The sequence below is a fragment of the Drosophila willistoni genome, unplaced genomic scaffold, assembly GCF_018902025.1.
Source record: "Drosophila willistoni isolate 14030-0811.24 unplaced genomic scaffold, UCI_dwil_1.1 Seg56.1, whole genome shotgun sequence".
Lineage (NCBI taxonomy): Eukaryota > Metazoa > Arthropoda > Insecta > Diptera > Drosophilidae > Drosophila > Drosophila willistoni.
The window spans coordinates 29,656-57,222 of NW_025814481.1; the positions used below are offsets into that span (position 1 = coordinate 29,656).

Here is a 27,567-nt window from a genome sequence, read left to right on the forward strand (position 1 = left end):
TTCCATTACTCGTCTTGCTCGATCCATCGAAGACAACTCGTACCTTCGTAGTTGATGACGATTCCTTTATGACTGGGTGATGCGGTAGGTAGCAATGATCGACTCCCCCCAATGCAGGATTGCTCGTCTTACTAGCCCGTGACGTTACACGTTCCATTTGACCCAGCTCCAGATACTCATTTATTGATATTGCTGTGTTCGTATGTCTAGTGACAAAGGCCATTCATTTGGAACCAGTTGGAGATCTGACCTCAGATGCGTTTATAGGAGCATTTAACCGTTTCATTGGCAGACGTGGCCTATGCACAGACGTTTATAGTGACTGCGGTACTAATTTTATCGTGCCAACATAAGCGTTCTTCAAACTCGCATCGTTACGCAACCGTCTGTCCAGAGAATGTAATCGTTTTAAAGCGCTCTTATATGATTCTCCAATTACCATTGATTCGTCCAAGTATGTAAGAAAAGGAAGACGAACAACATGTTTCCCAGACGGCATTCGGCTATGTGTTGTAACGAAGAAATCTTCGCACCAGTTATCCTCTACTGAAACCCCACGTGGCTCCTCGTCGAATTGTTCTAGCTCCCAAAACTTACATAACAATTGTTCAAGTATCTCATCAGCTTCCTTCCTTCGTACCGTTATGGTGTAGGACGATCTCCTACCAGCTTCTTGATTCGTTTTTCCTGATACAATGTATCCCAAATGCGTATTTTGCGCCAGAGGCATACCACGTATTCCTCGATGCACTTCTCCTAACATCAGCTCATCGTAGACGTCATTTCCCAAAAAAATATCAACTCCTTGTGGACTGAAGAACGTAGGGTCGGCCAACGGTAAGCCCTTCAGATGAGTCCACTCTTCAAACGGCAGTCGTTTGATTGGCATGCGCTTACTCACTAGAGGTATTACTGACGCGAGCAGCTTGTATTTCGCATGTGGGTTGTAGATTGATCTTATGACTAGCTCCACCTCTGCTGCCGCATCTGTAATTTTTGTATCTGCTAATCCAGTAATCGTGATGTGAGCCTGTTTGCGCCGTAAACGTAGCTGCTGAGCTGCATTCTCTGAAATGAACGAAACTTGTGAACCTTGATCCAAAAACGCCCTAAACTGTAAGGGATAGCCTTCTATCGACTCTACCCACACCATTGCTGTTGGTAATAAAACCTCGTCTTTATGCCTTACCGCAGTTTCTCTTGTACTCTTTCCAATTAAAGCATTCGCAGATGCTGTTGGGATAACTCCCTTCCTTAGTGTGCCAAGCGACCTCTCGCATCCTGACTTGTCTACATGGAGTAGTGTATGATGCCGTCCTTGACATTTTTCACAATTTACCGCACTGTCACATGCATCTATTCGGTGATTTGGTCTAAGGCATCGAAAACACAGTCGATGCCTCACTACACACGCCTTTCGTTCCGATAGCCTCATCTCCTGGAATATCCTGCATACTCCGATAAGGTGTGCATCCCCTTGACACACAATGCATAGGTCTGTCTCTCGAGTAACAAATGAAGCCTTTGTGTAGTTCTGGTTAACTCGTAACCCATGTACACCTGGCTTTGCATTCCGATGTCTATCCCGTGATAGAGTTCCCTCGATATTACCTGCTGACGCCGTAATCATTGTTCTGTACTGTGTTTCAATATACTGACTGAGCTCCTCAAAGCTCGGCAGATTCTGCGTTGAAGATATTGACCGCTCCCAATCCACTCTTAATTGATTCGGTAATCTTTTCATCATGTAGTACACTAAAATTTCAGACTGTTGTCGCACATCCACACCAGTCTTCTCCAATGAATTCACACATGAGCGAGAAGTTTGCACAAATCTTCTCAAACTTTACGCATCTCCATATTTTATTGGTAATTGCTGATCGAACACATCCATGTAATGTAAAAATAACACTCGTTTGTTATCATACAAATTTATCAACATTCTCCAAGCCACTTCATAATTCGCCGCTATTAGCGTTAGATGTTCAATATCCTTAGCTGCGTCTGCAACCAACGAATCCTTCAAATAATGAAAACGATGTAAGTCCGTCAGCTTGTCGCAGTGGTGTACTCTTGTTAAAAACACCTCTTTAAACGCCGGCCACTCAATAAATTTCCCGCTGAAGGTAGGCAGTTTAACTGTTGGGAGTTTCACTTCCTCCAAACATGGTCCCATTTGTTCATGCACCGTCTGATGCAAACAAGACTCATCAAATGCAGTCGACGCCGGGATTCTCCGATATTTATGTCTCTGCAACTCATTTCGAATCTCAGCTACTCCCATTATGTAGGTTTCTTCGAAACAGTCTCTGATGTCTTTGTCAAAATATCTGCCCTTTATTTCCGCATTATCTCGTTCTTGAATCAGTTGGTGATGATTGCGCTGAAAATCTGCGTGAAGGTGGGCAATCGAGTCCAATCTGGCTTCCAGATGACTCTCGGTATGTCCCGACTCCTCCGATTTATACCGCGCCAATGACTTCTCCAGCGAAGTGAGCAATGTGATTTGCTCCGTAGCCAACGGTAACAGTTTTTCAGCCATAATGAACACCTACCCAAACACATCAACGTTAAATTGTACTCACCCGAATCAGTCTATCCACTGGCAATCACACTCTAAATCCAAGCGCCAAGATCATTCCTCCCGGGTTTCGGCACCAAAAATATGTTGGCTAACGGCTGCGCCCTTGCGGAGCCCCAAACTGCTCGCTTTATATGATGCGGCCTTCGGATGATTTCCACCGAGGCGGCTTTGAGGCACTCGCGATTGGCAAGAAATGAGATGACCAGGTTGACTTCAATCGGTTGCTTTATTTTCTTAACCTAAAACTATAGTACAATTGTCGGCGGGCACAGAAGGTGCAACCGCATCGACCGAGATTAATTTCAAGAGTAATTCAAGTACAGCAAACCACGCTGTCTTTTACAAAATTCAAAGTTCTGGAAATTTCCATAGAAGAAATAAGAAAGAAAAGAATTGAAGTAACGGATCTCCAAGTTTGTCACTTCAAAGTAACTTGCGCTGTTCTTGGTCTCTCTCTCTCTCTCTCTTCGTTCGTTTTCTCTTTTTAGCAAAGAGAGTCTGGCTTCAGTTGCAGCTTAAACATTGGCATAGTCGTTTATATGTGTAATTAACTCACCAATATTAAATTTCACGACAATAGCTCAGAAAATAACGAAGTTATTAAGAAAAGTCACTGTTCGTGACTTTGCCATTTGTATGGGAGCTATATGATATAGTGATCCGATCCGGCTGAATCCGAGATATACAACGCCTGCAGTATATACAAGCCTACATTCAAAATTTTAGCTCTGTAGCTCCAACGGTCGAGGAGTTTGCGCTGATCCAGACGGACGGACGGACGGACGGACGGACGGACATGGCTATTTGAACTCGTCTCGTCGTGCTGATCAAGAATATATATACTTTATATGCTCGGAAATGCTTCCTTCTATGCGTTGCACACTTTTGACCAAAATTAATATACCCTTTTTGCATGGGTATAATTACAATCTGAATTTTATTAAGTTTTTCTTAATTTTAGACAGTGGCGAAAAAGCAAATGAAATTTGTGAAGCAATTGTCTTAATGATTTGCAGAGACAAAATGCCTGTATGGTGCGTGGAGAAAGAAGGTCTAACACACCTTAAGAAATGTGTGCCAAAATTTAAAACGCCAAGCCGGTTCAAGGCAAGTATTAGTTTCGTTTGTTTTACTATGTAGAATAGTCATAAAATTAATGATAATTTTTTCAAGATTACGACATTGATCGAAGAAAAATACATAACATCAGTGATAGCTGTTAAAAGGGTTTTAAGCAAAGTGGAGGATGTCGCATTCACCTGCGACGCAGTGACTGTGACTGCGCATTTTATAAATAAGAAATGTTTGAAAACAATTTGTTTAAAGGCAGCTCAGAATGGATCAGGTAATTATACCCTTGCAAAAAGGGTATATTAATTTTGGTCAGAAGTGTGCAACGCATAGAAGGAAGCATCTCCGACCATATAAAGTATATATATTCTTGATCAGCACGACGAGACGAGTTCAAATAGCCATGTCCGTCCGTCCGTCCGTCCGTCCGTCCGTCCGTCCGTCTGGATCAACGCAAACTCCTCCTAGACCGTAAGAGCTACAGAGCTGAAATTTTGCATGTAGGCTTGTATATACTGCAGGCGTTGTATATCTCGGATTCAGCCGGATCGGATCACTATATCATATAGCTCCCATACAAATGACAAAGTCACGAACAGTGACTTTTCTTAATAACTTCGGTATTTTCTGAGCTATTATCGTGAAATTTAATATTGGTGAGTTAATTACACCTATAAACGACTATGCGAAATTTGATCAAGATCATAAAAATTCTCAGTTTATCTCAGCATATCTATTAATGACTGTGCCAAATTTGATTAAGATCGGGCGACTATATCATATAGCTCCCATAGGAACAATCGGTGGTGAACAGGTCACTTTGATCAATAACTTCGTTATTTTCTAAGCCGTTCTTTCGCAAGCATTAGACCTTTTTTCACAAAAAACTTGCAAGGGTATACAAACTTTGACGGGGTCAAAGTTAGCCCCGGCCCTCTGGTTTTTATATTTTTTTTATTATATCTGTGTTTTTGTTACCTCTTTAATTGTTAATCGTGTTTGTCTTGTGTTGTGTCAATTTTGAGTGAGTACATAAGCTCGCTATTGGAGAAAGCGTGCGACGAGTTTAACATTGATAGGTCTAAGTGCACAACACTGACCACACATAGTGCGAACAATATGAAAGCCGCATCAAGATATTTTCTTGGAATTGGGAAACACATTCATTGCTTTGAGTACACCATTCACTTAGTGGTCGACGATTCTCTGAAGAAGATCGCATAATTTTGTAATATTTTGGAAAAAATAAAAAAAAATGGTTATCCACTTCAAGCACAGCCCTGCACTAATGGACGACCTGCGAAAAGCTCAGGCCGATGCATTAATACCTTGCAACACAGCGTTGACACTCGATGGAATTAATGTCTTGAAATGCTGGTATCCTTTTTAGGTCTTGCGAATATGCTATCAACTGCTATCAACTGACAAATTAAATACTTGCAAGGATTTCTGTAGCCTTCTGAACCCATTCAAAGATGCAACCGAAAAATAAGCGGTGAAAAATACGTAACTATCAGCATGATGATCCCGTTAATTTCACTTTTGCTAAACAAAATGCATATTTCAAAAGTAGAATCTGTTGACCGAGATCATTAAATTAAACAAAACCGCATTGTTTTAGTTGCTAGCGGCCAAGGAAGTACCTTGCGACAAAGAAGCGTCAATTTACCAATTGCGAGCATTGGTAAAAGCAGTCATGGCACAGAATCAGTCTGGAGAGAGTGATGTACCCGAAGAGCAGGCAGTCAGCCCAGCAGTGTCTGCAAATGTGCTTGCCGGAGAACTTGTGGATGTTGGTCCGGAGCCTCTTATTGAGCAGCGCGGCTTGGGAAACATTGAGCAGCCAAGTACTCCGGATCAAGTGGGTGCTAACCAGTTGCCGACGATGTAGCGTGAGACCTCTGTAGGACCAGACGCGAACGTGCATGTTCGTGAAAGCGCACAAGCGAGCGAAACCGACGAATTGGCTTCGATTCTTAGTAGCATCGAATTGTATACAGCACGTAAAAACCTGGCGGAGCTAAAAACACGTGTTATGGAGCTGGAGGAGAACTTAAGCGGACCGGAACTTGAAAGATGTCGAAACTACTGTACCTAAATTCTCTGGTGATGGTGATCTGTCCATTCACGTATGGATTCGTGAGCTGGAGAAAGCGGCAAGAGTGTATGTACTGAGTGATGCCCAATGTTGGTCGTTGGGCAACCGAATCTTGAAGGAGGGATCTGCTAAAGCACACTTGACTTATGAAAAGACTACTACCTGGAACGAGCTGAAGGATGTCCTTGTGAAGGTATTTGGCCTTCAAATGACAAACTTCGAGATTGCTAACCAAATGAGAAAGCGCCCGATTGGCAAAGGTGAGTCACTCTTGCAGTATTTCATCATTATGCGAAATATTGCTCAGCAGGGCAATTTTGAAGACACCGATGTGGTCAAAAACATTGTTGACGGACTACAAGATCGAACAGGATTGTCAGCTCCTTTGTATTATTGTACTTCTCTGAACGAATTGCGAGAGAAGATGATGCGTTTTCAGACAGTTCAGCCACCAGACAAAAACTACGTTCCTCAGGCTCGTCACACTTCAGACCGTGCGCAGGCCATTACGCCTGCTGCAAAGGAGAATAGATGTTTCAATTGCCGCCAGATTGGTCACTTAATGTTTGACTGTCCACGCCCGGGAATTGCCCAATGCGAACCCAGATCGTTGCCATGAGCTCTAGTGAAGATCCGGACACCATTAATGATAAGTCAATTATTCAATTAGTAAGTTTAAGAATATCTTGTAAAGGGGGATGCACTGATGTTAATAATATTTTTGCCCTATTAGATTCCGGAAGCCCAGTAAGTTTTGCCAGTAGAGCGTTGATGCCGCATTTAGATTGCGATAAATTAGTTAAAACTTCATTTCATGAACTGAGCGGTGGCTCTATTCCGACTTTTGGAACAGTCAAATGTTTAGTTCTGTTTTGCAAAAAATATTATGAAATTCAATTTTTAGTTACTCCCGATAATATTATGCCGACACAACTACTTCTTGGTAGAGACGCCTTGAATAAAATAGGTCTTAAGTTCTCATTGATTGAAAATATAAGAAAAGAATTCCGCATCGTTAAAGAGTACTGTAGAAAATGTTCAGGTTGTGACGTGGGACAGCTCCAAAAAAGTTCGCGAGTCGAACATATACCCCGAGCTCTCTAAAGAAACAATTAAACGCCGTTTTTGTGTTGTATTGCGCTATATTCAGTTGCACAATTTGTGGGCACATCGATCGGTTAGATCGGTTGGCTGAAATCTTTATTTCAATGTTAATTCAAATTTCTCAAATGTTTTTATTTTATCTTACATTTGTATTTTTCTCTGCTTTTCACGTCTTTCCTGCTTGCCAAATTTTCTGTGACTAGCGCGGGCGGCAATTAAGCCTGCACCGCCAGCGTCTTCGTGCGGTGGATTACTCTCCAAATTCAGTACGGCCAGCTTCACTGTTGGTCGGGTCACAAGTCCATCTATTGTGCGAACTGCGCTTCGCACCTGTCCGTCTTTCCCACGATGAACGTCGATCACTCTTCCCTTTGGCCAAGTATTACGTTTAGCGGCATCGTCTACAATTATCACCACGTCACCTACTCCTACCGGCTTGAGCTGTGGTTGGAACCATTTCGTGCGCCTCGTGATTGTAGGAAGATACTCTCCTAACCACCTCTTCCAGAAACGGTCGGCAATTTGGCTGGCAACAGGATATCCTTTTGCGAGTTGCGGACCAGACTGTTGCAGTGAGCCGCTCTCACGTAGGCCACTAGAACTGCCTTTTAGAAAATGGTTCGGCGTTAATGCTTCCGATTCGGCGCTTTCTTAAGGCACATACGTCAGAGGCCTTGAATTCAAAATTTGCTCTACGTCAGCAAACGCTCCTCTTAACACCTCTTCCTTCAGGCCGGCCATTGGCAGTATTTCTGAAAGTATAGATTTAGTAGAACGTACCAGTCGCTCCCAAACGCCGCCCACGTGCGGTGAACCTGGGTTAAACTTGAACTCCAACGTTGGATACTGTTGCTCCACGCCTTCAATACGCAGAGAAATGAGTCGGTTGACAGTGATGTAGCAATTTCTAGGTGTACCGCTCGGGTCGTAAGGCATGTGAATAATACGCCCCATCTCTTCTCGTGCCTGCGTCCCACTGCGACTTCAAATGGGCCGAAGCAGTCCACTCCCGTAAAGGTGAATGGTTGCGGCGATAACTTCTCCTTTGGTAAATCGCCCATCTTTGGTGGCACTTGTCGGGCCACTCGTATACGGCACGCTACACAGGCGTTCGCGACTTTTCTCACTAAAGCGCGTAAGCCGGTTATCCAGTACCGCTGTCGTACCTCGTTAACGACAATTTCATTGTGCAAATGGTAATTCTTCCTGTGATAGTACTCCACAATCAGAAACGTTACTCTAATCTATTGCGGTAGTATAATGGGTCGTTTAGTGTCCATATCTACGCCTTCAATTCTGTCGATTCGTCCTTTGATACGTAGCACTCGTCCAGGTAAGGAGTACACTTAAATAGCTTACTTTTCCTATTTGTTATGCCATGTCCTTGGTATAAGCATCTGATCTCTTCTGGAAACTGCTCTTCTTGGCATGCACGAATAAAAACTGCATCGGTTTCCACATCGCGGTTTATAGCCAAAATGTTCCACAGTTGTTCTCCGCAAGGCCTCTTACATATGCCTTGCAAAAAGTTTAGAATTCGCCTTTGTACCGCCCGTAGCTTTTCCAACGTTCCGAATCGTTCCGGATCAGGTGTGATGCAAGCCAAACTAGAGTTCCTTTTGACTTTCTCCTCGTGGTGCAAGATACTTTCACTCGTCTTGCTCGGGCTCTGCTCCATGCTAGGCCATTATGTCTCTTGTTCATACAAGAATCTCGGGCCAACAAACCAGTCCCGGTCATGTATGGCATCTTTGTCCATTTCGTGCCATCGTCTGCAACATTATGCTGTGTGGGCACCCATCGCCAAGATAGCACGTTAGAGTCTTCCAGAATTTCTCCAACACGCAATGCCACAAATTGATTGTATTTGCGGGCATCTGATCTAATCCAGCATAAAACATCCTTTGAATCCGTCCAGAAAATATGCTGACATACTGTTAATGAGAGTTCTGGTTCGATGAATTTCGTCAGCCGTAAACATAAAACAGCAGCCTTCAGTTCTATCCGTGGTATTGAGACTGGCTTCAAGGGGGCCTCTCGTGTCTTAGACGCTAGCAGGGGACAGTGGACTATTCCATCCACGTCTGCTCGCTGGTACACAAGCGGTGCATAAGCGTTGATGCTGGCGTCCACAAACGTGTGAAGTTGTACTCGTCTTGCACAACAAACCTTCGGCATGCACCTTGAAATCCTCACTTCGTTGATTTTGGGTAACAGCTTCACCCAAATTTTCCAGTCTTCTTGGTCCTTTTCCTGAAGAGACTCATCCCAATCCGTTCCTGCTCGCCAGATATTTACACTTAACACAGTTCTTTTGGTAGGATAGTCTTTCGGTGATCTATCAAGCAAATCCGGCTTGACTACACACGTAAGTTGATCTGTCACGGGCAGCCACCACATGCCTAAAACCTTATCTTGCGTTTTTTCAAGGAATCCGACCTCCCTAGGCACGTATCCTTCCTGGTTCTTGAGCGCTCTCACTACGCTCGCAGAATTCGAAGTCCAGCGCCTCATGTTGAATCCAACCTCCAAGTGAATTCTCTGCACCTCCATGGCCAACTCCGTCATCTCGTCTTCGGTGTTTGTCGACTCGAGCCAGTCGTCGACAAACGTGTTTCTACAAATGGCCGCAACAGCTCTTGGAGATTCTTTTCTGAACCGCTCTGCGTTGCGATTCAGGAAGCCGCGAATGTCATATGACCTGCTTCACGTACGTTTCTGCCGCCCTAGCCGAATTTCCACTGCGCCATAGAAACTTCTGAGCCGTCTGGTCCTCTGGGCGCACTCTTACTTGGTGAAACATCTCACTTATGTCACTAGCCACTGCTACTGGTCGCTCCCGAAAACGTATTAGCACGCTAACTAGAGATGCCAGTATATCCGGGCCCTTTAGCAAGACCTCGTTCAATGACGTGCCTTTGACTTTCGCAGCTGCATCCCAGACCAGCCTCGTCTTGTTCTTGTTCGGGTTAGTGACTGTAAATATAGGAAGAAACCATGAACTTTTACCCTTATTTAGCTCACTTTCTGTTAATCTCCGGATGTATCCCTTTTCTTCATAGCTTTGCATAGTGTCCAACATAAAACTTCTAAGTTCGATGTCCTTTGCCATTTTCCCTTCTAAACACTGAAGACAACACGGACTCCCGTATCTCCAAAGGCACACAAACTTTAAAATAATCCAGACCAATAATTAAGCTTGCTTTTACGTTACAGTAACTTAAATTTGTCCTTTGCCATTTTCGCTTCTAAACACTGAAGACGCCTCATGGCCATTGAGTATGAATCCGGTAGATCTACTTTGTCGAACCTCCATAACAGTCCAGTTTGCCAACGTTTGTCAATCGGGCAATAACTTGTGGTCGCCTCCATAATCTGCAACGCGCGCTCGTCGTCTTTCGATCTTAATGGCTTGCTTGCCACACGTGTTCCCGAAGTCTCCATAGCGAAGGATTCTTTCATTGACGCATCCAAACTCTTGAGTTCAAATCGCGTCGCACCTTGACACATCGACGACACTCACACACTTGGACGCGCTTTCAGTTTGAGTGACTTGACTGGTCCACTTTAAGCACAGTTCTTCGGCCGGGCCATCTAGTCCCAACTCGTCTGCCACAGTTTCTTCAATCAAAGAGCAAGCGGCTCCCTCGTCCAGTAAGGCATATGTCGCTAAATTTCGCTTCCTTCCGTATAACATGATTGGCATATATCTGAATAAAGCCTTGCTTGTTATATCTCCATGGAATAAAATTGGTGGATGAACTGGTTTATCATCCTCATTGGTCTGCCACTGCGATTTGCTTTCCTTGTAGTCCGCTGTCTCGTGGATCAACGAGTGGTGTATCTACCACAACTTCTTTTAATTTTGCAATTCTGCAAAAATTCTGCTAGGTTATGACTCCCTGCACATTTAGGACACAGCCGGATGCGTACTTCTTGCGTTCGTTGTGCAAAAAAATTCGCTCTTTGGTTCCCTTTGCTCCATCCTTAGCTGGAAGTGTATACGGCGTAACCATTGAGGCACACATTGCAATGCCAAACAACCAATTGTCAAAGATAGACAAGTTAGCCACACATCCAATTAGAGTCATTCGGTGTCTTCCCCAATCGAGTTTCGATTCTCCCGGCAAGTAAAGCTGGATCGTGCAGATACTCTTTAAGCCCAATTGCGAGTGTCGCGCAATAGTTCTGCACTGCCAAGGCTAGCTGAATAACCGAATCCAAATTATTTGAGCATGCCGCTGATTCTTCTCTTAGTTTCTTTTGTAGGCTCGAATGAATAATCTCCGGTCTTCCGTAAAGCATCCGTAACGTACCGATTGCATACGGCACCGTCTCTGGACACATTAGCTTTCCTCGAACGGCATCCCAAACCGCTCCTTTTAAGCCTTTTTGGAGCCGAATAAGATTCTCTTCGTTCGTAGTGGCTTATAAACATCAACCACTCGTCTGGCTTACTGGAAAACACGGGTAAGTCTTTGTTCAATACTTGGCGGGCCGCTATCTGTTCCGATGACAATAAAGTTTCCTTGTGTTCTAAATCCGTAGAGTGCACTCCAGGGCTTAACGTCGAGTGTCCAGTAGCCGGCAGTTGGCTTGCAGGTCCATGCTGCATTCCACCCGCGTTACATTTATCCTTAGGTCCACAATCCGTTATGAAGATTAGCTGTATTGGCCAGAAATGGTAGCCTCACTCCTTGAATAGTCGATTGCGCCAACGCAGGTACGGACCACGGAGCTGGATCAATTTTACTGGGCCGTTTAATTGCCGTACCGTTTCCTGCGTGACTCTCGAACATTCCATTAAGAATCGTTTGTTGCACTGACAAACCGTCGCCTCTGGATGGCGTTGACATCGTTGGTGTATGAGTTTCTTTGTCACTTGAGACCGCTCCATTCTCAGTCGCCTCAGCGCCGTCTTCCTCACTCTCAGGGCTAAGTTGAACTGGTCTCTGTCTCTCTATCTCTATCAATATTGCTCATTGCGTATGTTGCGTAACAATGAGGTTTTGTTTGCCTGTTTGCACGTGGTACACTATCTCCCTCTCTTTTCCTCTCTCAGCGAGCCGGCATGTAATCTTCTTCCGCCAGCGAGCCGGCATGTAATCTTCTAACAGAGTTGTGATATGTGATATTTATTTGAAAATTTATGGATATACAATTTTTGCTCTGTCGGACAAAGTTTGCTGGCTGCAAGAAAAATTATTTCTTTTAGTTCTACTGCTCCTTCAATCATGTGAATTTTGGAATCTCCTAAATGGGTTTTGAAATTAAAAAAGTTTTCGGACATTATATTTATTGAAGATCCTGTGTTGACTACACATCTCAAAGGTTTATTATTCATTATTATTCTGGTGAAGGCATTCTGATGAAAATTTTCTGATGTGTCCATTTTGCTAATTCCACTATCACTTTCTCTTTGCCTTTTTGTAGGCTGGTTTGCTACATTGTTTTTTGGATAGTTATTTTGCTGTTGATTATTTATTGGAGTTGAGCCCTGTCAATATTTAATTTTTGTTGAAATTCTTTGAAAAGTTTTTGGTTTTGTGATATAGCGGACGTTGACGATACTATGCGCAGTACGTTCAAGTGGCCCCTATGACACCAGGACAAGCCTGTTATGCGCGAGCCCAAGCAGATAACTGCCCACCTCCCACCCGACCGACCGAGGGGTGCAGCCGTATAAGGCACGGCACGATTCGCGTGGACAAATACACAATAGAAAAAACAGACAAACAAATAGTACTATAGCTATCTAATAACCAGGGAGTTGTTGTTGAGTTAAAAGAACGGGACTTTATTCAATGAATGAATACTTAAAACTAAAGTACAACGATGTCTGACAGTAATATTTATAGGCTATACTTTTGAGCCCTTTAGTGGCGTGATCGATATTGGTGTGATTTGATTGGCCCGAATTTAATGCTGACTTATTAGCGTTCTCACGCTTTTGAATTTTAGGGTGACAATTATTATTGCAAGTGTTCGATTAAATGGATTTGATTGACCACAATTTTAATGCTTAATTTGCGTTCTCACGCTTTTGACTTTTAGGGGGACAATTTTTATTGCAAGTTTCCAATTGTTTATTATAAAAAACCGATGTTTACTTTAAAGTTTGATTTTAGGGGGCGGAAAGTTTTAAGGTTTAGGGTATTGAAGTTGACTATATATACTTTATGGGATCGGAAACGTCTTCTTCTGTGCGTTACAAACATCTGACCAATTTTATAATACCCTCTGCAAATGTATAAAAAACAAGTGATTGAAACAAGAATGAAAAGCAAAAAGAAAAAAATTAAGTCAGATGAAAAATGTTAAAAATAAGTGAAAACGAAAAATTTGTTAACTTCCATTTTTTTTGTGTTAATCTAAGTAATTATATATAATTTGAAGGTAGAACAAGTTTGTAATAAAAAAAAAAAAAATTTACAAAGAAGAAAATGCAAAGTAAAATTTTAAGCAACATTGTGCAAAAACAATTTTTTTTTGTCGAGTCGAGTAATAACATACATTTAAAATTGAAGGAAAACCAGAGGGCCGGGGCTAACTTCGACCGCGTCAAAGTTTGTATACCCTTGCAACATTTTTGGTAACTCTTTCCTTACCTATAGCCATCAAAAGTGGAAAAACGTTTAAGCTAAAAAGGCTAATGTTTGCGAAAGAACGGCCTACATAGGAAATAACGGAGTTATTGATCAAAGTCACTGTTTTCCACCGATCGTTCCTATGGGAGCTATATGATATAGTTACCCGATCCTTATCAAATTTGGCACAATCATTAACAGATATATTAAACTAACAAATGTTTAATTTGAAAGCAATCGCGTCAAAAGTAACGAAGTTATTCACCAAAGTCACTGTTTTCGAAAGATCGTTCCTATGGGAGCTATATGATATAGTTACCCGATCTTTATCAAATTTGGCACAATCATTAACAGATATATTAAACTAACAAATGTTTAATTTGAAAGTAATCGCGTCAAAAGTAACGAAGTTATTCACCAAAGTCACTGTTTTCGAAAGATCGTTCCTATGGGAGCTATATGATATAGTCACCCGATCTTGATCAAATTTGGCATAGTCGTTTATATGTGTAATTAACTCACCAATATTAAATTTCACGACAATAGCTCAGAAAATAACGAAGTTATTAAGAAAAGTCACTGTTTGTGACTTTGCCATTTGTATGGGAGCTATATGATATAGTGATCCGATCCGGCTGAATCCGAGATATACAACGCCTGCAGTATATACAAGCCCACATGCAAAATTTCACCTCTGTAGCTCTTACGGTCTAGGAGGAGTTTGTGTTGATCCAGACGGACGGACGGACGGACGGACGGACGGACGGACATGGCTATTTGAACTCGTCTCGAGATGCTTTCTTCTATGCGTTGCACACTTTTGACCAAAATTAATATAGGGGAGAGGGCCCAGTTGTGACTCAGGCCCAGTTGTGACATTCTCAAATATTTTTGAAATGCGGTATTGAATGACAGTTTGAGCCCTGTAAATCATGTTTGTTAGACGTTCTGCAGTTTTTGGACAGACCCCAACGTTAATAATCGTATTGTATATACGCGTACCAAACATCGTTTTGAAAATCGTGCGAAAAAGTTTTTTTCCATTTTTTTCAAAGTACCAAAATTTTGTGAAATCAACAGTGAAAAGGTGAGTGCAATGCATCAAAGTATTGTATTTGCCGTATATTTTGTGATTCTATAAAAATTTATGTGATTATGTAGTGTATATAAAAAATATAGATATAAACTTTAAACTATAAAAAGGCCCGGTTATGACTTAGCTGGGGTGCCCAGTTATGTCCCATTTTTTTTTGCACTCGGATTATGTAAAATTGTCAAATTCCAACATTTTTGTTGTTGTTTAACAACAAGGAAAGGAAATTTACATATTGAGACCAGTTTGTCCAAGAATATTCTGGAAGATCTCCATCGGGAATGTTCATTCGAAGTGCGCTAATATGCAAGCAAGTTATTTCACTTGCAAAAACTGCGAAAGTCACATGGACGACGAGGGCTTAAAATCGTTCTCATTTATGGCCATTTTCTTTTGGGTTTTTCATTGTTTTTGGCTTTGAAGCCCTTCAAAATAAGTAAACCATTAAATCACAACAATTCGTGTGACATTCCTTTCATATTTTCTTATTTTCAGTGAATTTCTTAAGTTGAGTCATAACTGGGCCACTTTTTTTTAAAGTTAAAAAAAGTTATCCAAATTAAATCTGTTTCAAAATTTTTTGAGTAACTCAAATAAACATACATTCTTTGGAAAAAAGTTGCGTTTGGTTAATATTTAAATGTTAAACTTCTTAATTTTTCATTTTCCCGAACTGAAGAAAAAATTTCGAGGTTTTTCAAAACCCGGGTCATAACTGGGCCCTCTCCCCTACCCTTTTGCAAGGGTATAAAAATGAAGACAAAAAAATAAATTAACAAAATTTAAACAAAAAAAATCTATAACAAAGATAGAAAAAAAAATTAAATACAAGTATGAGCATTTGGAAACAAAAATAAAAACAAAAATAAAGGTGAACATAAATAATTAAAAATGAAGTAAGTAAGTCGTCCTACCGACACGTCTTGCCGACTTGGGTATACCATACACCAGGTGAAACAAATATTTAAAATTTCAAAAACCAAATGTATGTCTATTAAATTGTTTTAACCTGCCCTCATACCATATGCTATCTCGCTCACTCTACAAACACACGAGCACTCTAGCGCGCCACAAGCCAACGGAAAATTCTGCCCTTATGGATCGCGTAGCAAAATACGTTCATACGTATATTTTGTATGTTTCTAGTCCGATTTCAATCAAATTTGGTGGTTTGAAAGAAATGGATAAGATTTATTAGTCTGCCAAATTTGATCGCGATGGTCAAAAAATTTAAAGAGCCAAAAGTAGGCGTGGCTTAGCATTAAAATACATATATTCTGCGCGCATACTAAGCCAGTATACATACCGAATTTGGTGACTTTAGCTTTGTTAGTTTTCGAGAAAATCATTTTGTTTAATTTGCGGGGGAGGAAATGGGCGTGGCAAAATTTTTAAATAGCCAATATCTGCGCGTGTATTAAGGTAGCTTACATACCAAATTTAATGTCGGTAGCTTTCATAGTTTTTAAGAAAATCAGTTTTTTGTAAATTCCGGGGGCGTAAGGGGCGGGGCAAAAAGTTGGAACAATTTTTTTCTGCGCGCTAACTAAACGAGTATATAAACGAAATTTGATATCTCTATCTGCTATACTTTTTAAGAAAAACAGTTTTATGTAAATACTGGGGGCGTAAGGGGGCGTGGCAAAAATTTGAAACAAACTCGATAACTGTACATACTACACTAGACTGCATACCAAATTTGGTGGCTCTAGCTTTTATAGTCTGCGTGTTCATACAGACGGACGGACGGACGAACGGACGGACGGACAGACGGACATGGCTAGATCGACTCGGTTGTTGATCCTGATCAAGAATATATATACTTTGTGGGGTCGGAGATTCTTCCTTCTGCCTGTTACATACATTTTGGCAACTTTAATATACCATTTCACCCTATGGGTATATGGTATAAAAATTAAATTAAATCTATAAATCAATTAAAAAAACTTTTTTGCTTTACAAAACTTGGTAACAAAAATAAAAACAAAAAAAAAATGTGAACATAAATAATTAAAAATTAAATCAAATCAATAGCCTCTACAGCAATTCTTCGAAAGCCTTCGCCTGACGATACAAGGGTGAGTTTTTAATACCAAAATTTTTGTTACCAAATTATATACAAAACAAAGTTGGAGAAATTAAACAAGAGTATTCAATCCAAAGACAAAAGCGAAAACAATTGTCGTTGATTACCTCCACTCCGTTTGCCCCGCTATATGTTTTATATTCTTCTAATGTTGTTTCAAGTAAAATCATGCGTGAGGAAAAAGAATAATAAACTGAAAAAAGTAAAAAGAATCAAAAAGAAAACAAAAATGGAAAGAGTGAATAGATAGGCATACCTTTTTTTTTTTGAAGATGTTTTGTATGTGAAGAGTTGGAAAAGAATTGAACAATTGATTTTTATACGCTGTAGATGTAGGCGTTCCTTTTTGCTTTTGCACAGTGGGTCAAAGTTTGAAAGAAAAAGACGTTAACGTTCATGAAATCATGCCAAGTGGTTACAACATTTCTTTTTGATTATTAAACTTTGAATATAAATCGTTATGCGTTAAAGTTTTGAGTTATATTTTTTTTATAGGAATTACAACTCGACTTTCTTTGTTGTTTCTGAGATTGTTGTTTCTGAGATTGAACTTATGTCTATATATAATATAGAATGGTTCTGGTTTTTTTAATTTGAGTTTACTTTGCTCTCTGAGATAATACTGAAGGAAATATATACTATATTCTAAGAAATTAATGATTGTGGAAAACATTAATTTAAGTGAATAATAATGATATGTACAATGGGGTAATTTTCTGATTTTTCCTTTTAGGCAATCTAATGTGAATAAGGATGTTTGTTTTGGGATTTTCACCTAGCGCTGACAGGAAAATCATGGTAGGGTGGGTAGATAGCGCGGCTGTAAAAACACATATACAGCCAATACTAGGACTATTTTCTTCTATTTCTTTTCTTCTATTCTATACCAAGTTTCAGCACAGGGACTATGTTAAAAGTTTCTGACGTGTGAGTGGGTGAAACACCTTCATCAAAGAACCGCCCCAGCCGATTGTCTTGCTAGCCGCATTAAGAGTCCCGCAGATGCATCGTGTTAACATCGAAATAGGCCTCACACAATAACGTATAGTTTGCCGATTGCAATGGTTGGTGAGCCGATGTTGTTTCGTATTTATGGATATTTAGTTGTCCATCAACTGCATTGAGGCTTTGTACGTTACAGTAATTTTTGGAGCCCAACTGAGGGGCCTATTTTAATTAGATAATTAGATAATTCATTTCTCTGAATTCTAATCTTTTATTCTATACTATCAACAATTTAAAATCGTAAAGTTAAATATCATTGGAATTACCGTCTCCGGCAATGCCGGATATTCAACGAGCTTACAAATTGTTCCAGATATTTTAAAGCTAACTGCCAACATGAGCCCAAGTCAAACAATAATTGTCAAAAAGCAGAAACTACTTACTTTTGCCAAGTGACTGAGAGATAGACTCTGGTTTGAAAAGTGTTAAGTAAATGAAGGCGTGAAGGTAGTCCAGACTCTGTACCTCTTGCTTTACTATTATGATTGTGACACATATTATTGTAGAGAGTACATAGACAAGTCAGTCCAGTTTTGTTATCCCTTATAGTATAGCCCATAGCAGCTTAATTGTGAGAGAACATTAGTGGTTTAATCAGCCAACCCCAGATCATAATTGGCATAGCAAGAGATTATATTAAAACAGGTAACGAATCCCTTTTTAAATTCATTTATGTATGTGCAACTCAAAAAAGAAGGGAAGATGTGTAGCATGTTTTGGAATAACATATTAACAACAATACAAACATATTGTAGCAATTAGTTACAATATTTATGTGCGCAACATTCAAGTGCATTAGCCTCTTAAGTAACATGACCACCCATGAGTGCATGGTGCTGGACAATTGCTGTGTCGGCAAATATAACACGCGCGGCCGCAATATGATACATCCTCACTCTACCGCTGCGACGGTATATAAACATACATACTTTTATGTAAACACTTATATATTTATACATAAGTATGTTTATACATAAGCATACCGCTCCTCTGCCTGCATGACTAGCAGCGCAGCTACGCGGTCTTATTGTTATAGAATTAAGAATTATTCAATAAACTGAGCTCAAACAAGAAAGTACAATTGGTGTCTATCGATTACATCTTCGGAACATACTACATGGCGACCGTGACAGTGGTCACCAAACAATAGGCGTGACCAAAAGGAGCAGACCAAATTACAAAAGGAAAATTCAGCTACAATGGAGGAATAAAGGAAGGAAAATAACATACTACAATCACAGTAAGTAGAGTGATGGGAAAAAAATCTGGTGTGGTCAAAAAGTTAAAAGCCAGAAAGGCGCAAATATTGAGGCTACTAAATAGCCCACAAACTAATTGGAATACCTCGGTGGATTTACACGCCGAATTAGAGTTTATAAAAACCCAATTAGAAGAAAGAGAAAATAAAACCACAACAACCAGAATCCCATACTCTACGATTCAAAACGTGGCAAAACCAAAAGTAAAAATAAGTCCACAAACTGTGAAGGGACTACCGAAATTAAAGGTCTGCCTATCTATCTGTTGGTAGATATGATGAAAGGCGACTACGAAAGTATAGCAGTTGAGGTAATAAAATCAAAAATTATTGGCCCAACACTATATGAAGTCGAAGAAGAAACTTCAATAGAAGCAATAATACAAAAATTGCAAGGCTTTGTAATTGGTGAAACATCTAAAGTTATAAAATCCAGATTGAATAGTACAACTCAGAAATGTAAAACCGCTGACGAATTTACTTCACAGATAGATAACTTACGCAAAACACTTCAATCTGCATATATCGAAGAAGGTATGCCTGCAGCACTTGCTCTTAAGAATAGCACAGACGATGCTATAGAAGCAATGATTGGAAATTGCGAACACAATAGAATTAAAACCAGAGGGCCGGGGCTAACTTTGACCCCGTCAAAGTTTGTATACCCTTGCAAGTTTTTTGTGTAAAAGGTCTAATGCTTGCGAAAGAACGGCTTAGAAAATAACGAAGTTATTGATCAAAGTCACTGTTCACCACCGATTGTTCCTATGGGAGCTATATGATATAGTCGTAACTTCAAAACCATGGATGAAGCTATAGCAAAGTACGTACAAAAAAGTACTGAGATATCAGGTAATCCAAATACGGTTCTATTTGCTCAAAGAAACCGTGGTAATTACAATAACAAATATAATTATCGTGGTAGAGGCAATGGTCGTGGTTATTACAACAACTATAACAAAAACAATAACGGCCAAAATTTTCAACAAAACGGAAACAATAGTTACAGAGGAAACAACAGAGGTTACAGCAGAAATAATAACAGAGGGAATAGAGGAAATAACCGACAAAACAGAGGTTATAACTCTAATAATAGCAATGTTAGGGTAGCCCAGAATAATTTGGGAAACTCCCAACAACCTTTAGATACTCAACAATAAAAAATTACAAGGTTTACACCATCAGTCTCAGTCAAAGCACATTTGCAATTTTAACTAACATAGCAACAGGAAAAGAGTTAGTATTTTTAATAGACACAGGTGCTGACATATCCATATTAAAAGAAAATTCCGACAACTTCCAATATATTCAAACCAATCAAATAATAAATATACAGGGAATAAGTCAAGAAATAACAAAATCAAAAGAACTTACTTCCATAGAACTACAAACCTCTAAATACATAATTCCACACGATTTTCATATCGTAAATTTACAATTCGCTATTCCTTGTGATGGAATACTAGGTATCGATTTCATAAGAAAATATAACTGTCAATTAGATTTTAAACCGACTGAGGATTGGCTTATAATTAGACCAAATAATTTACAATATCCCATATATGTACCAATAGCATACAGTTCTGGCAACAACTCCATAGTTCTGCCAGCAAGATCACAAGTTGTCCGAAAAATTGAAATAACCTCAGCGGAAGACAGTATATTAATTCCTAACCAAGAAATTCAGCAGGGTATTTACATAGCAAATACCATAGCATCTTCTCAAAACGCATTCATAAAATTGCTAAATACAACAAACACAAATCAAATAGTCAATATAAATAACTTGCATTACGAATCACTTTCGAACTACGAAGTAGTTAAAACAAGTTCAGAAGATAGAGAGAAAACGGTATTAGCGACACTCTCGAAGAATTTCCCACAACAGTTCAATAGCCAACTAACCAAATTATGCACACAGTATAGTGATGTGTTCGGTTTGGAAACCGAAGCTATAACTACCAATAATTTTTATAAACAAAAACTGAGACTGATAGATGATGAACCAATATATATAAAGAACTACAGAAATCCTCATAGTCAAAAAGACGAGATACAAAAACAAGTCCAAAAGTTAATAGATGACAAAATAGTTGAACCATCGGTATCAGCTTATAACAGCCCACTGTTACTTGTACCAAAGAAATCACTGCCTAATTCCGAAAAGAAAAAATGGCGATTAGTAATTGACTATCGTCAGATCAATAAAAAATTGTTGTCCGATAAATTCCCACTCCCAAGGATTGATGATATTCTAGATCAACTGGGAAGGGCGAAGTACTTTTCGTGCCTGGATTTAATGTCAGGTTTTCATCAGATAGAACTCGAAAAAGAGTCACGAAATGTTACATCCTTTTCAACAAACAATGGTTCATATCGCTTCACGCGATTACCATTTGGTCTAAAGATAGCGCCAAATTCATTCCAGAGAATGATGACCATAGCATTCACTGGACTTGAACCTTCTCAAGCATTCCTTTATATGGACGATTTAATAGTCATTGGTTGTTCTGAAAAACATATGCTCAATAACTTAACAGATGTGTTTGAGAAATGTAGGCAACACAACCTAAAATTACATCCCGAAAAATGTTCATTTTTATACCCTTGCAAAAAGGGTATATTAATTTTGGTCAAAAGTGTGCAACGCATAGAAGGAAGCATCTCCGACCATATAAAGTATATATATTCTTGATCAGCACGACGAGACGAGTTCAAATAGCCATGTCCGTCCGTGCGTCCGTCCGTCCGTCCGTCCGTCCGTCCGTCCGTCTGTCCGTCCGTCTGGATCAACGCAAACTCCTCCTAGATTTTGCATGTAGGCTTGTATATACTGCAGGCGTTGTATATCTCGGATTCAGCCGGATCGGATCACTATATCATATAGCTACCATACAAACGCCAAAGTCACGAACAGTGACTTTTCTTAATAACTTCGTTATTTTCTGAGCTATTGTCGTGAAATTTAATATTGGTGAGTTAATTACACATATAAACGACTGTGCCAAATTTGATCAAGATCGGGTGACTATATCATATAGCTCCCATAGGAACGATCTTTCGAAAACAGTGACTTTTGTCAATAACTTCGTTACTTTTGACGCGATTGCTTTCAAATTAAACATTTGTTAGTTTAATATATCTGTAAATGACTGTGCCGAATTTGATAAAGATCGGGTAACTATATCATATAGCTCCCATAGGAACGATCGGTGGAAAACAGTGACTTTGATCAATATCTTAGTTTTTTCCTATGCTAAGATTGTAGGCCGTTCTTTCGGAAACATTAGCCTTTTTAGCTTAAACGTTTTTCCACTTTTGATGGCTATAGGTAAGGAAAGAGTTACCAAAAATGTTGCAAGGGTATACAAACTTTGACGCGGTCGAAGTTAGCCCCGGCCCTCTGGTTTATGCATGAAGTCACCTTTTTGGGGCATAAATGCACAGACAAAGGAATCTTGCCTGATGACACAAAATACGACGTCATCCAAAATTATCCAGTCCCCCACGATGCGGACAGCACTAGAAGATTTATTGCATTTTGCAATTATTACAGAAGATTCATAAAGAATTTTGCCGACTATGCTCGTCACATAACAAGATTATGTAAAAAAGATGTAAAATTTGAATGGACAGCTGACTGTCAAAATGCTTTTGAACATCTAATCGGCATTAATGAACCCAACTCTATTGCAATACCCAGATTTCAGCAAAGAATTTTGCATAATCACTGATGCGAGTAAGCACGCATGTGGAGCAGCCCTAACACAGAACAAAGAGGGACTCCAGCTACCAGTTGCATACGCATCAAGAGCTTTTACAAAAGGTGAGAGCAACAAGAGTACAACAGAACAAGAATTAGCGGCTATTCATTGGGCAATAACACATTTCAGACCATACATTTATGGTAGACATTTCACCGTCAAAACTGATCACAGAGCACTTACTTATCTATTTTCAATGATAAATCCAAGTTCGAAACTACCGCGAATGAGACTTGAATTAGAGGAATATGATTTCACAGTAGAGTATCTAAAGGGTAAGTTTAGCAATAATTAAAAGAGCAATGAGCCCAGCAATTGATAGATGGTTGCTAAAACTATAAAAATATGATTTTACACCAGAGCATAGATCAGGAACAACATTGAGAAGGAACACGCAGATTTTTAAAATTGATACAAACACATTTGAGGAAAATATAATAGTATGTCAAAATAGAGACAAAAAATTAAAAGAATTAAAAGAAAGTTTAGAAAAATGAAGAATGGCGTTTCATATAAAAAAAGATAGAATAATAGTTTATTACTTTATGTGCCAGAAGACATGGAGAATCATGTTCTCTACAAATATCACGACGAATTAGGTCATGTGGGAGTAGATAAAATAACAGATATAATTTAAAACCAGAGGGACGGGGCTAACTTTGACCGCGTCAAAGTTTGTATACCCTTGCAAGTTTTTTGGTAACTCTTTCCTTTTCAAAAGTAACGAAGTTATTCACCAAAGTCACTGTTTTCGAAAGATCGTTCCTATGGGAGCTATATGATATAGTTACCCGATCTTTATCAAATTTGGCACAGTCATTAACAGATATATTAAACTAACAAATGTTTAATTTGAAAGCAATCGCGTCAAAAGTAACGAAGTTATTGACAAAAGTCACTGTTTTCGAAAGATCGTTCCTATGGGAGCTATATGATATAGTCACCCGATCTTGATCAAATTTTGCATAGTCGTTTATATGTGTAATTAACTCACCAATATTTAATTTCACGACAATACCTCAGAAAATAACGAAGTTATTAAGAAAAGTCACTGTTCGTGACTTTGCGGTTTGTATGGGAGCTATATGATATAGTGATCCGAGATATACAACGCCTGCAGTATCTACAAGCCTACATGCAAAATTTCAGCTCTGTAGCTCCAACGGTCTAGGAGGAGTTTGCGTTGATCCAGACGGACGGACAGACGGACGGACGGACGGACATGGCGATTTGAACTCGTCTCGTCGTGCTGATCAAGAATATATATACTTTATATGGTCGGAGATGCTTCTTTCTATGCGTTGCACACTTTTGACCAAAATTAATATACCCTTTTTGCAAGGGTATAAAAATTATTGGTTTCCAAAAATAAGGTTAAAAGCAAAAATGCACATTAGTAACTGTCTAAAATGTATTGCCTATTCGGCAAAACATGGAAAACAAGAAGGCTTTTTACACAATATAGCTAAGCGATCAGTTAGTTTCGAAGTTACTCATATTGACCATTTTGGTACAGTTGACAAGTTGACAGTTGACAACATGTTTTTATACCATACACCAATAGGGTGAAATGGTATATTAAAGTCGCCAAATGTATGTAACAGGCAGAAGGAAGCATCTCCGACCCCACAAAGAATATATATTCTTGATCAGGATCAACAAACGAGTCGATCTAGCCATGTCCGTCCGTCCATCCGTCTGTATGAACACGCAGATCTCGGAGACTATAAGAGCTAGAGCCACCAAATTTGGTATGTAGACTCGTATGGTATGTAAATATATAGAGTTAATTGGAATTTTAGCCACTCCCCCTTACGCCCCCAAAATTTACATAAAATTGTTTTCTTAAAAAATATAACAGACAGAGACATCATATTTGGTTTATACACTCGTTTAGTTAGCGCGCAGAAAATAATTGTTCCAACTTTTTGCCATGCACCCTTCCGCCCCCGGAATTTACAAAAAACAGATTTTCCTAAAAACTATGTAAGCTACCGACACTAAATTTGGTATGTAAGCTAGCTTAATAGACTCGCAGAAATTTACTATTTAAAAAATTTGCCACGCCCATTTCCGCCCCCGCAAATTAAACAAAACTGTTTTCTCGAAAACTAACGAAGCTTAAGTCACCAAATTTAGTATGTATACTTAGTATGCGCGCAGAATATATATATTTTAACACGCCCCTTCCGCCTGCATAATTTAGAAAAAACCGATTGGCTCTTGCAATTTTTTGACCATCACGATCAAATTTGGCAGACTAATAAATCTTATCTATGCCTATCAAACCAAACCAAATTTGATTAAAATCGGACTAGAAACCTACAAAATATACGTATGAACGTATTTTGCTACGCGATCCATAAGGGCGGAATTGGCCGTTAGCTAGTGGCGGCGCTAGAGTGCTCGTGTGTTTGTAGAGTAAAAGATAGCATATGGTATGAGGCATGTTAAAACAATTTAATAGACATACAGTTGGTTTTCGAATTTTTAAATATTTGTTTCACCTGGTGTATGGTATACCCAAGTCGGCGAGACGACTTACTTACTTCATTGTTATTGTAGACGCATTTAGTAAGTTTGTTAGGCTTTACGTGACAAAAACCACAAACACGAAAAAAGTAACGCATCATCAGATTATTTTAGAGCGTTTAGCCGACCAAAGTGTATTATATCCGACAGAGGCAGTTGCTCCACATTAAAAGATTTTGTGAATGAAAATGAAATAAGACAAGTTAAGGTAGCAACTGGACAAGTTGAAAGAATTAACCTGAGTTTGGGATCGATGATAGCAAAATTGGTAGATACAGAAAGAAATTTACATTGGGATATAGTTCTCGATGTAGTAGAACTGTTCCAAACAACACTTTACAAAGAACAATTAAATAATATCCATCTAAAATGTTGTTCGGAGTCATCCAGAAAGGATAGACAACCGACTCATTAGTAAATGAATTAGAAGAATTAAATAATAAAGAAGATTAGGGACCTAGAAGAAATTAGACAAAAAGCTAATAATAGTCAAAATAAAGTTCAGGAATATAATAAAAAAAAATGGTAGATATAAAAACACAAACACCACACGCATATAAAGATGGAGACTTAGTAATGATAAAAAATTTTGACACTCATGTAGGAAATTGATTTGAAACTGATACCCAAAATCAAAGAACCTTATAAAATTGCAAAAGTTTTACGAAACGACAGATATGTTGTTGAAGACATAGATGGTTTTCAACAATCGAGAATCCCTTACAAAGGAGTTTGGGCAGTAGCAAATATGAAACCCTGGCTAGGAAATACATAGAATTAAAAATCATATTGTAAGGAGTCCTGGATTACTCCAGTCAGGATAGGCCGAATTGTAGCAGTTACTAATACACATAGCAATAAGTAATACATGTATAATAAGAAATAGATAATAAGATACAATAAGATACACATGATCCACATGATATAAGTATATACATACATAATTATAAGTAAGCAAGAACAAAGGAGAATCAATAAAGAACATTCTGAGTTTGACATTGAAGAAGTAAGCATCGTGTGACCGCACAACTTAGTTCATAGTTTTATCATCTGTTTAGCTACATTTCGACTGTCACCACTTTAGCAAATATCGATAACAAAAAAAAAAATAATACCTAATCGACTCAGTTGAATTTTAAAATAACTGAAATTCCTGTTCGTTACACCACTGTTTAATTCATAGTTTGAATGTGAAAGTCTGTGATTACAATATTCTATTGCCGAATATCCTTTGCATGGAAAGATCCTACTAATTTCGTTGGTAAATCTTCTAGAATATATAATGACTTCACTTGTTTTTACTAACACGAGCTTTAAGAAATGCCGGGCAGAGATTCGCATTAATTCCTTTACTAAAATTGCTATGAACAAAATTCCTTCTAAAAACTTCCTTACCAACTGTGAAACAGATAGGCCTTGTTCTCAAATTATATTGATGGGCTTGTGGTTCATATGCACTTTTCAAGTTCTCCCATAACTTTGATCATAATAATTTAAGCTGATCATCTCGATCGAGCTGTACTACTGGTTCATATAACATTTTTAGATTGCTTAGCAGTTTATATTAACTTGCATGTGTTATCATATCTAATCCAAATAGCGCATGGTATGGAGATATCTTTAAACTTTGACAATATTATTTCTTAAGGCACAACTAATTTCTTGGATATGGGAATCTTACTTTGTTTGATCAGATTTTAAATATTAACTAATAGCGGACACGATCGAGCAAATCACTCTCTTTGAAGCATAGTTAAAGAAGAAGAATAGTTAACCAGAGGCCGGGGCTAACTTCGACCGCGTCAAAGTTTGTATACCCTTGCAACATTTTTGGTAACTCTTTCCTTAGCTATAGCCATCAAAGTGGAAAAACGTTTTATCTAATGTTTGCGAAAGAACGGCCAACAATCGTAGCATAGGAAATAACGAAGTTATTGGACAAAGTCACTGTTTTCCACCGATCGTTCCTATGGGAGCTATATGATATAGTTACCCGATCCTTATCAAATTTGGCACAGTCATTAACAGATATATTAAACTAACAAATGTTTAATTTGAAAGCAATCGCGTCAAAACTAACAAAGTTTTTGACAAAAGTCACTGTTTTCGAAAGATCGTTCCTATGGGAGCTATATGATATAGTCACCCGATCTTGAACAAATTTTGCATAGTCGTTTATATGTGTAATTAACTTACCAATATTTAATTTCACGACAATACCTCAGAAAATAACGAAGTTATTAAGAAAAGTCACTGTTCGTGACTTTGCGGTTTGTATGGGAGCTATATGATATAGTGATCCGATCCGGCTGAATCCGAGATATACAACGCCTACAGTATATACAAGCCTACATGCAAAATCTAGGAGGAGTTTGCGTTGATCCA

General features: G+C 39.0%; 1 protein-coding gene across 1 annotated transcript; it reads right to left on the reverse strand.

The window, feature by feature from the left end:
• Positions 1–7,348: 7,348 nt before the first annotated feature.
• On the reverse strand, positions 7,349–9,969 carry LOC124461607. The gene is made up of 4 exons (XM_047013124.1): positions 9,572–9,969; positions 8,585–9,474; positions 7,554–7,717; positions 7,349–7,462 (listed from the first exon to the last, which is right to left on the reverse strand). The coding sequence occupies exons 1-4, from the start codon at positions 9,967–9,969 to the stop codon at positions 7,349–7,351; spliced, it is 1,566 nt and encodes a 521-aa protein (XP_046869080.1).
• Between the last annotated feature and the right edge of the window lie 17,598 nt (positions 9,970–27,567).